Genomic DNA, 10,832 nt, shown 5'->3' on the forward strand with positions numbered 1-10,832 from the left:
GGGTATGAGCCCCCATACTGTGGTTGGTCTACAGAAGAAAAGAGCCTACTACTGCAACCGGCTGAAGGTGCGCCTAGTGGCAGGCCGAAGCTTAGCGGGGAACCCCATCCCGAGCAGGCGTGCAGGCCAGGTGCACTGATGGCAGGACAAGGACGCAGGCTGCAGAATGGGTAGCAGAGGTTGCCCGTCCATGCCGATAGGGCTGTCCTGTGCCAGGCAATCCTGCCGATCTGATGGTTAATGAGGGTTATTTATTTCCTGGGAGGAGGCTGGAGGGGCACCACTGAAGGATAGGGGGCCTCCGTGGGGGGATCAGGGCCCAGATGTGCCAGGCGCTGTACATTTCTGGAGCCAGTAGTCCCTGCCCCAAAGGGAGAAATTGTGCTGCTAGATCTGGCCATGCCAGGGGCAGGCAGTGCTGGCCAATGGGGGGCGGGATGAACAAAGCAGTGTTTTAATGAAACTCTTTCAGACTCTTCCTCCCACATAAAGAAACCAAAGCAAAGGGCACAAGCCCCAAACCTCCCAGAATCCCCTGCAGGTTTGGCAAGCTGGGAGCGAAGATGGGTCATTAAGGTCCCCCAGTCTGTCCCAGGGATCCCACTTCTGGCACCAAAACCCCACAGCTAATGGTCAGCATGTGGCCAGGAACAGCTGCCCTTGCTGCCCTACATCCCTTGGCATTCACTGGGCACAGAATCTCCCTGGGCAGAGGCAGGACAGACCCAGGTACTTCTCCAACCTACCTGTACCAGGCTCCTAGCTGCACTGGGGATCCAGGACACCTGGGTTCCATGCCTGACTCTGCCCAATGTGCTGGCTGACCTTTGGCAAGACCCTTCCCTTCTGTGAGTCTGCCCTGTGTCCATTCAACCTGGGAGATCTCCTGAATCAAGCTGTCTCCCCCGGCCCATGGGGCCCCATTTGGGGTTGGTGCTACTGCAGTCCCCATGGCCTGAGGGCAATCAGAGACAAAGCTGAGGAGGGGTCTCTAGTTCCCCCCACCCCGTTCTCTACCCACATGGGAGAATGCAGCCCATGGTCTGCCACAGGAGTCTCTCAGTGCCTGACGCTGGCGTCTCCCCATGGCCCCGCCAGCGCCAAGCCTGCGCTGGCAGCAGACGTGGGAACCTCGCGCTGCCACCGGGCGGGCGCTTTCGTCAAGGCGCAGCGAGGCACCAAGCTGTTTCCAGCTCTCCCGGCTGGGGAGAAAAGCTGGGAGAGGTTGGGGGGCCTAGGCCCCACAGGGAGAATAAAGAACCCCCTACCCCCCACAGAACCGTTTGTGACTCTCCTGATTTCAGAGGCAGTCTGGTGAATGGGGGGGGGGGGGCTGGTTGTGTGGGTCCCACACTCTGCTCTCCGGGCGCCAGCCGGGGGCATCCGCCTGGCGAGGCCCAGTGGGAACTGGGAGCATAAAGAGCTTGGCGGAGCTGGGCCTGAGCTCCCAGAATGCACCACAGTTGGCAGCATCCCTGGCGTTGGGGTGGGAAGGGGTTTGGGAGTGGGAAGGGCTAGGTGGGGGGAGGCAGCTGTGCCCACGCATGTCCCCCTCAGCCCTCCCCTGAGAGAGCTCTCTGCTGGGTTGTTATTGTAGGGTCTTTCAGGAGTGCTAGGCTGGACACTGGTTTGTTATTGCAGGGTCTCTCAGGAGCACAGGGCTGCCCCGGTTGGGGTAGAGGGATCCTGGAGTCCCAGCAGGGCAGGGCAGTCATCCCTGCCCACACCCAGCTCCAGTGCCTGGCTCCAGGTGCCAGCAGAGCCGGCTGGTGCAGGAGGCGCAGTGACGGGCCCCACATGACGCTGCTTCCTACCCTACCAGTGGATGGAGGCTCAGATACAGAGTGACCCAGCCATTGTCATGGCCTGTTCACCCCACATGAGCCACCCAGCCCCAGCTATGCACAGGGGCCAGGCCAGGGCCCTCTTTGTCAGGGCGGTGGGGAGGAGGGGGGGCAGAAGAACCAGGGTCCTGCACAGAAGTGGGGGGCAATGGCTGGGTTGGGCCAGGGCTTTGGTCCCAAGCGTGTCCCAAATGTTTCCTTGCCCTGTGCTGGGAATCCTACGCTGCCCACAAAGGTGCCACCCTGGTGCCAGCACTAGACTGGCAGCTGCATCTCAGCACCAGGCACGGAGCCCCTGTATAAACAACCCCACTGCTCCTCCCCAGAGGTGGCTGCATCTCAGCGCTGGGCAAGGGGGCCCTCTATAAACAGCCCCCACGCCCCACCCCAGAGGTGGCTGCATCTCATCACTGCGTAACAAGCCGTTCTTTTGTCTAATCTTAATAAATCCTCCTTGTCGTTAAGCTGACTGTTAAATGTGCCCCCCATTCCCCCCTGCTGACTCTCCGGGGCGGGAGGGCGAGAGGGTGCTGGTCAGTGACTGCACGAGCAGCGGCTGCCCGACGCCGGCGCTGCTCCCCACGTCACCAGGCAGGGGGCGCCGCAATGGGAACATTCCCGGGAATAAACAGGAAGCGCCCAGGCCCAGGAATCTCCCACGCTCCCCAGGCCGGGAGAGGCGCCCCCTGCTGCCTGGTGAGGGGAGTTCTCCCACCCCCCTGCCTGCCCCCCATGACCCTTTCGCAGCAGAGGTTTCTCCCTGTAGGATCCTGGGTTGGGGGGAGCGTGGCTGGGACGTCGGTGATCTCGGCGTCTTAGCGTGGCCCAGGGCTCTGGGCTGCCGAACTAAAGGGAGAGATTTTCCCATCGCCTGTTTGTTTAGTTTTCTCTCTTGCCTAATTCCACTTGATCCCGCCACCCACCCAGCTTCCCCAAGGGCAGGGCCCTCCCCCGCCCCCAGAGAACCCAGGAGTCCTGGCTCCCAGCCGCCCCCCCCCCCCCCCAGTCGGACTGCCTTGCATGGCAGACACTCTGCTGGCTCTCTCGCTTCTGTTGGTGCTGCCCAGATCCGGTTCGAGGCAACGGTGTCCCCATCGTCCTCCTCCCCCGGCTGCTCCCCTCAGAGCTCTGCGCCCCACGCAGGAGGGCAGGGGACCCCACACAGGCCCTGACCACTTCCTGCAGCCACAGCAAAGAGCCCAAGCAGCCAACGGGCCATAGAGCCTGAGCTCCCCAACCGCTCCAAGGGTTCTAGTCCCAGCTCTGGGACGGGGGGTGGTCTAGTGGTTAGAGCGGGGGGCTCGGAGCCAGGATTCCTGGGTTCTACCCCAGCAAGGGGAGGGGGGTCTAGTGGTTAGAGCAGGAGGGTGGGGGATGGGCCTGGGAGCTAGGATACCTGGGTTCTATCCCTGGCTCTAGGAGGGGAGTAGGGTCTAGTGGTCAGAGCGGGGGCTGGGAGCCAGGATTCCTGGGTTCTACACCTGGCTCACAGAGGGGAGGTCTAGTGGTTAGAACAAGGAGGGGAAACAGGACTGGGAGGCAGGACACCTGGGTTCTACCCCAGCGAGGTGAGGTGATGGGGGGTCTAGTAGTTAGAGCAAGGAGGGAGACAGGGCTGGGAGCCACGACACCTGGGTTCTATTCCCACTTACCCTGCCTGTTTCCCTTCATGCACTGGGGCTGGGGAGTTCATTCAGTGCTTGGAGATCCCCGGGGGGGGAAGCCTGGAGCTGGGCCGATGGCTGGGGGCGGGGAGCCCTGTTGTCCTTCACTCCAACCCTGCTTCCACCCAGCCCTGCAGCTCTCACCAGCTGTTCACACGGCCCTGGTGACATGGGGCCGGCAGAGAGTCGCCTGCATGGGACTCTGACCAGCCCCCGGCTAGAAGCCACCTGGACTGGCTGAGCCCTTGTCCTCACATGAACTCGTTACCCCAGGCAGGGGGTGAGCAGCTGAGAGGGCTCGCCAGCCCCCTCTGGCGGGGATCCTGGGGTGAGACTGTGCGGAGCCGAACACCGCTCAGCCCCATGGCTACCCAAGCCCCCCTGGCCTGTGCTGGGGGTTCAGTGTGGGGGAGGGGCCGGCTCAGTTCTGATCAGCCCCAGCAGGCAGGGGCAGCAGAGGACCCTGCGATGGGGGTGAGCGATGGGAGTAACATGCCCCAGGGAGGCTGGGGCACAACTTGGGCCAGGAGGGGGCCCACAAGTGGGGGTGTGAGGAGGAGTCAGGACTTGGCAAAGGGGAGAGTGGTCAGTTTTGGGCAGGGGCTTAAGAGGAAGAATTCACCAGGGACCCTCCTTTTCCTTTTGTCGCCCTGGGGCCCCAGATCAGGGAAGCACCGGGGGGTTTGTTGCAGTTCACCGGGGAAGAGACCCCAGCCATAGACCATGGGTCTCCCCCCCATTCTCCTTCCCCAGTCATAGGGAAACCCCCTGCAGTGCCCCCCAAATCCTCCTCAGCCACCAGGGGGCGGTCAGGAGACACAGACCCCACTGCGCCTGCAGGGAGACACTGTGGGTCCCGGGTCCCTCCCATCCCTGCACACCAGGGAAGGGCCCCAGAACGCCTCCCACACTACCCCGGGGCCCTCACCCAGCACCCACATGCAGCCACCTCTGGGGAGAGCCCCGCAGCGGCTCCACAGCCCAGCCAGACACCGAGTTAGGGCAGAAAATGAGCGAGAAGCCGAAGCGCCCTTCATAGCGCCCAGCCCTGACTGCCGGGGGGGGGGTGCCCCCTGTAGAGCCCCCCGCCCTGCTCCACAGCCCCCCAGCCTCCTGCCGAGCCCCCCGCCCCGCTCCACAGCCCCCCCAGCCTCCTGCCGAGCCCCCCACCCTGCTCCACAGCCCCTCCAGCCCCCTGCCGAGCCCCCCACCCTGCTCCACAGCCCCCCCAGCCTCCTGCCGAGCCCCCCGCCCCGCTCCACAGCCCCCCAGCCCCCTGCCGAGCCCCCCGCCCCACTCCACAGCACCCGCAGCCGAGCCCCCCGCCCTGCTCCACAGCTCCCCCAGCCCCCTGCCGAGCCCCCCGCCCCGCTCCACAGCTCCCCCAGCCCCCTGCCGAGCCCCCCGTCCTGCTCCACAGCCCCCCCAGCCTCCTGCCGAGCCCCCCACCCCGCTCCACAGCCCCCCCAGCCCCCTGCCGAGCCCCCCGCCCTGCTCCACAGCCCCCCCAGCCTCCTGCCGAGCCCCCCGCCCCGCTCCACAGCCCCCCCAGCCTCCTGCCGAGCCCCCCGCCCTGCTGCACAGCCCCCCCAGCCCCCTGCCGAGCCCCCCGCCCCGCTCCACAGCCCCCCCAGCCTCCTGCCGAGCCCCCCGCCCCGCTCCACAGCCCCCTGCCGAGCCCCCCGTCCTGCTCCACAGCCCCCCAGCCCCCTGCCGAGCCCCCCACCCTGCTCCACAGCCCCCCAGCCTCCTGCCGAGCCCCCCGCCCTGCTCCACAGCCCCCCCAGCCTCCTGCCGAGCCCCCCACCCTGCTCCACAGTCCCCCAGCCCCCTGCCGAGCCCCCCGTCCTGCTCCACAGCGCCCCACCCCCCTGCCGAGCCCCCCACCCCGCTCCACAGCCCCCCCAGCCCCCTGCCGAGCCCCCCGCCCTGCTCCACAGCCCCCCCAGCCTCCTGCCGAGCCCCCCGCGCCCCGCTCCACGCCCCCAGCCTCCTGCCGAGCCCCCAGGCTCTGACACGCCGCCCCCGCTATGGCCTGAACCCAGCTCAGCTCCTCGGGGGGCGAGAGGTGGGGCAGGAGACACGTGAGGCGGCGGCCCGTGCTCCAATTTGCATATCCATGAGCTAGTTTACATACTCGGGCAGGGATTTGCCGACGCTCAAGCGCTGCCCGTCCGAAATGCATACTCTGCTATTGCATATTCATAAATAATTTGCATGTCCGCCTTCTAATTTGCATATTGATTCCACGTCCGCCGCGGACGCACGACGCCCAACTCGCATATTCATGAGATTCGTTTGCATATTATGCGCCCCGCCCCTTCAGCCGCGCTGGAGGCGACGGGGCGGGGTTTGCGTGCTGACGTCACGGCAGCGCGGCGCGCGGCCGCCGGGAGGGAGGATGGTGGCCGGCGCGTTCCCCATCGCGAAGCTCCTGTACCTGGGCGTACGGCAGCTGAGTCGGCCCCTGGCCGCGCGCATCAAGGCGGGGGCTCGCGCCAGCCCCTTTTTCCGGGCCTACGTCTGCGGGCCGCCGGCGCAGCGTGAGTGATGGGCGGCGCGCGGGGCGCTGAGCCAATGGGGCGGGGTTGCGGGCCTTTCGAGCCAATGGGACGCATGCGGGGGCGGGACAGAGCGAGTGGCGGGCCAATGGAGGTGGTATGGGGGCGGAGCTGGATCCGAGCAGGCCAATGGGACAATTGCGGAGGCGGGGAAAAGAGCCTAGCCGGGCAATGGGAGCGCGGGGCGGAACTGGGGTCCCTTGAACCAATGGTTGGAGCGTGGGGGCGGGGCGTGGGGCCTGAGGGCCAATAGGCGGAGGCCATGGGCGGACCCACGGCTGACATTGAATTGGCGCCCATAAGCCAAAGCCATGAAGTGACCCCTGACCCCCCCCACGTCTCCCTGATTGGGCTGGGCTGGGGGTGGGGGAGGAGCGCAGGGCTGGGCTGGCAGGGGGCTGCGGGTCGGGAGTGAGGGGCACCAGCAGAGCTGGGGGGGCAGGGCTGGGATGGCAGGGGGCTGCGGGTCGGGAGTGAGGGGCACCGGCAGGGCTGGGCTGGGCTGGGCTGGGCTGGCAGGGGGCTGCGGGTCGGGAGTGAGGGGCACCGGCAGGGCTGGGGGGGTTGCCCAGGGCTGGGCTGGCAGGGGCTGCGGGTCGGGAGTGAGGGGCACCGGCAGGGCTGGGGGGGGTTGCCCAGGGCTGGGCTGGCAGGGGGCTGCAGGTCGGGAGTGAGGGGCACCGGCAGGGCTGAGCTAGCAGGGGGCTGCGGGTCGGGAGTGAGGGGCACCGGCAGGGCTGAGCTAGCAGGGGGCTGCGGGTCGGGAGTGAGGGGCACCGGCAGGCTGGGCTAGCAGGGGGCTGCAGGTCGGGAGTGAGGGGCACTGGCAGGGCTGGGGGGGTTGCCCAGGGCTGGGCTGGCAGGGGCTGCGGGTCGGGAGTGAGAGGCACCGGCAGGCTGGGCTAGCAGGGGGCTGCAGGTCGGGAGTGAGGGGCACTGGCAGGGCTGGGGGGGTTGCCCAGGGCTGGGCTGGCAGGGGCTGCGGGTCGGGAGTGAGGGGCACTGGCAGGGCTGGGGGGGTTGCCCAGGGCTGGGCTGGCAGGGGCTGCGGGTCGGGAGTGAGAGGCACCGGCAGGGCTGGGCTAGCAGGGGGCTGCGGGTCAGGAGTGAGGGGCACTGGCAGGGCTGGGGGGATTGCCCAGGGCTGGGCTGGCAGGGGGCTGCGGGTCGGGAGTGAGGGGCACCGGCAGGCTGGGCTAGCAGGGGGCTGCAGGTCGGGAGTGAGGGGCACTGGCAGAGCTGGGTAGGGGGGGAGCCCAGGGCTGGGCTGGCAGGGGGCTGCAGGTCAGGAGTGAGGGGCACTGGCAGGGCTGGGGGGGTTGCCCAGGGCTGGGCTGGCAGGGGGCTGCGGGTCGGGAGTGAGGGGCACCGGCAGGGCTGGGCTAGCAGGGGCTGCGGGTCAGGAGTGAGGGGCACTGGCAGAGCTGGGTAGGGGGGGAGCCCAGGGCTGGGCTGGCAGCGCCCCTCATGCCCCTCCCCCCTGCAGTGTACCACTGGGTGGAGATGCGAACCAAGATGCGGATCATGGGCTTCCGCGGCGCCACCATCAAGCCCCTGAACGAGGAGGCTGCGGCGGAGCTGGGCGCGGAGCTGCTGGGCGAAGCCATCGTCTTCGGCGTGGGCGGCCTGTGCATCTTCCTGGAGTACGCGCGCCAGGCCTCCAACACCAGGAGGAAGGAGGAGGAGCAGAGCAGCACCCTGCTGGGCCTGCAGGAGCAGGTGGCCGAGCTGGGCCTGGCGGTGGAGACCCTGGACACGCAGCTGCGCGAGGTGAACCGCCTGCTGCTGGACCTCTCCACCAGTGCCAAGAAATAGGGGCCCCCGGGGCGGGTTGCCAAGGAGGAGCCTGGCGTGCCTGGGCCCTGCCCCCCGGTGCTGGGGTGCGGAACTGCCTGGGGCCGGGCGGAGCTTGCTCTGGGCCAAGCGACTGAGACAGGCCCCCGTGTGGGCTCGGGGGTCCAGGCTCACGACCCCCCTCGGCTCCCGCGGAGTCCGAGTTTTCTACAGTGTAAATATTCATCCATTAAAACCCGCCTGCTGCTGAGAGGTGTAGCCATGATTGGGGCGGGGCTTGGGGAAAGGGGCGGGGCTTGGGGAAAGGGGCGGAGCCACAGGTCACTCATTTGCACCCAGGGCTCCCCTAGAAAGTGGAGCTGGTCCCAGCTCTTCCTTCCCCAGGGTCTGGGATCAGCCCCTTCCCTAGCACCTGTCCTGCATCAGGCAGTGGGGGGCCCAGCCAGATCCACCTCCCTTCCGGGCCATTACTGATCTTCAGTGTCACTTCCCCTGCTCTCCCCAAGTGCTCCCTGGGGCTTGCCCCACTGACCGAGGGCCCTCCCCCCTCAAGGATCCCAGCCTTTGGGCCAGGATCTGGGCTGGCTGTGCCGCTGCCTCCCCTTCCTGCACTGGCCTGTGGTGGTGCTGCCTCTGTCTCACTTTTCCTGCAGGGGCCAAGTGTCCTGGCAGTGGCTGGTGCCCAGCACAGCGGGCACTCCATGGGGCAGGGTCCGTGGGGCAGCCTGGCCAGAGTGATTCCTAGGGGGAGCCACTGGGTGGGGCTGCAGGGGCAAGGCTGATTAATGCAGCAGGGCAGGGGCTTGGAGGTCTCTGTGTCCCCCTCACTTCCATACAGGCCCAGGGTTCCCCAGCTCCTCCAACTCAACAGGACCCACATGGCCGGGCCCTGCTGCTGGGTCTAGCAGGGACAGGGGCCGTCCTGGACAACTGTCACCTTTCTGCCTGGAGAGGGGGCGAGCCCTGGGGAATAGGCTGTAGGGCCAGCCACCAACTCGGCTGGATTTACCCCAGGGGAGGTGGGAGGGACGACCAGGCAGGCTGGAGGCAGCGGGGGCTGGGCTAATGCATCCTTCCCCCTGGCTCAGCAGTTCAGCCTCCTGCATTGAGTCCAGGGACTGACCCAGCCTGGTAGCTTGGCTCTGCCCTGAGCAGGAGGAGCCAGAGAGAGGGGTGCTGGGAGGCCTGATTGGGGGGGGGGCGGCACTGGGGGAGTGGAGTGCTGGGAGGCCTGGTTCTGGGGGAGGATGGGGAGGGGTGCTGTGGGAGTGGGGCACTGAGGAGGCCTGGTTCTGAGGGAGGACAGGGAGGGGTGCTGTAGGAGTGGGGTGCAGGGGAGGCCTGGTTCTGGGAGGATGGGGGGTAGGGGCGCTGGGGAGGCCTGGTTCTGGGGGAGGATGGGGAGGGGTGCTGTGGGAGTGGGGCACTGAGGAGGCCTGGTTCTGGGGTAGGATGGGGGGTAGGGGCGCTGAGGAGGCCTGGTTCTGGGGGAGGATGGGGAGGGGTGCTGTGGGAGTGGGGCACTGAGGAGGCCTGGTTCTGGGGTAGGATGGGGAGACCTGGTTCTGGGGGAGGACAGGGAGGGGTGCTGTAGGAGTGGGGTGCAGGGGAGGCCTGGTTCTTGGAGGATGGGTGGTAGGGGTGCTGGGGAGACCTGGTTCTGGGGGAGGATGGGGAGGGGCACTGTGGGAGTGGGGCGTTGGGGAGGCCTGGTTCTGGGGGAGGACAGGGAGGGGTGCTGTAGGAGTGGGGTGCAGGGGAGGCCTGGTTCTGGGAGGATGGGGGGTAGGGGCGCTGGGGAGGCCTGGTTCTGGGGGAGGATGGGGAGGGGTGCTGTGGGAGTGGGGCACTGAGGAGGCCTGGTTCTGGGGTAGGATGGGGAGACCTGGTTCTGGGGGAGGACGGAGGGGTGTTGTAGGAGTGGGGTGCAGGGGAGGCCTGGTTCTGGGAGGATGGGGGGTAGGGGCGCTGGGGAGGCCTGGTTCTGGGGGAGGATGGGGAGGGGTGCTGTGGGAGTGGGGCACTGAGGAGGCCTGGTTCTGGGGTAGGATGGGGAGACCTGGTTCTGGGGGAGGACAGGGGAGGGGTGCTGTAGGAGTGGGGTGCAGGGGAGGCCTGGTTCTTGGAGGATGGGTGGTAGGGGTGCTGGGGAGACCTGGTTCTGGGGGAGGATGAGGAGGGGCACTGTGGGAGTGGGGCGCTGGGGAGGCCTGGTTCTGGAGGTACAGGGGTGGCCTGGTTCCAGGGCAAAGGGGGTAGGGATGCTGGGAAGTCCCACGCTGGCCCTGGATGGTGCCAAGGGCTTGGGCAGTGTGGGGCCCTAGCCCTGGGACCAGCACCCAGGAGTCCTGTCAGCTGCACCCCTCTGGACCTTAGCAAGAGCCCCTGGTGCTGCTGGTGAGCAGGGTTTGGAGCTGATCCTGTCTGGGAGGCAGTTGCTGGCCATGCAGTCCCATTGGGGGGGTGGGGGAGCACATGCTTACAGGGTGTTGAGCAAGAAGGGTCCTGCCTGATGGGCCATGTAGGGTGGAGCATTGGGGGCTGGGGTGGTGCCGGTCCTGGTTCCAGTTGATTTAGGGGCCTGGGGCTGGTTTCTGAGCAGTTAGTTGGGGGTGGGGGTTCAGGCCATAGGTGCGCCCTGCACAGGGACCCACCCCACACATCAGCCCTGCTGGCCCTAAGCCACAGGGAGCAGGGCTGGGGAAGGCAGATTTAGGGTAACTTTTTGCCAGACCCCCCAGCCCCAGTATGGCTGGGTCTGGAGAAACGGGCCCATCGGCAGCTGCCCTGCTGGAGAAAAGCCCTAGGGACCAGCCGCCTGCGCCCCACCCCCTGCTTGCCCACCCCACACACTCCCCCAACCTGGGAAATCCATGCACAGGAGGTGCCAATGTGCAACTACTGCCCCTGGGCTGCCCTGCCCCACAAGTGTGTGTGGGGAGGGGGTGCTGGCTGGGGCAGGCCTGGCC

General features: G+C 67.3%; 1 protein-coding gene across 1 annotated transcript; it reads left to right on the plus strand.

The window, feature by feature from the left end:
- The first annotated feature begins 5,885 nt into the window (after positions 1-5,885).
- OPA3 (outer mitochondrial membrane lipid metabolism regulator OPA3) lies at positions 5,886-8,113 on the plus strand. The gene is made up of 2 exons (XM_030544587.1): positions 5,886-6,051; positions 7,556-8,113. The coding sequence occupies exons 1-2, from the start codon at positions 5,910-5,912 to the stop codon at positions 7,882-7,884; spliced, it is 471 nt and encodes a 156-aa protein (XP_030400447.1). The 5' UTR covers positions 5,886-5,909; the 3' UTR covers positions 7,885-8,113.
- The last annotated feature ends 2,719 nt before the right edge of the window (positions 8,114-10,832 follow it).

Source organism: Gopherus evgoodei, unplaced genomic scaffold (genome assembly GCF_007399415.2).
Source record: "Gopherus evgoodei ecotype Sinaloan lineage unplaced genomic scaffold, rGopEvg1_v1.p scaffold_34_arrow_ctg1, whole genome shotgun sequence".
Lineage (NCBI taxonomy): Eukaryota > Metazoa > Chordata > Testudines > Testudinidae > Gopherus > Gopherus evgoodei.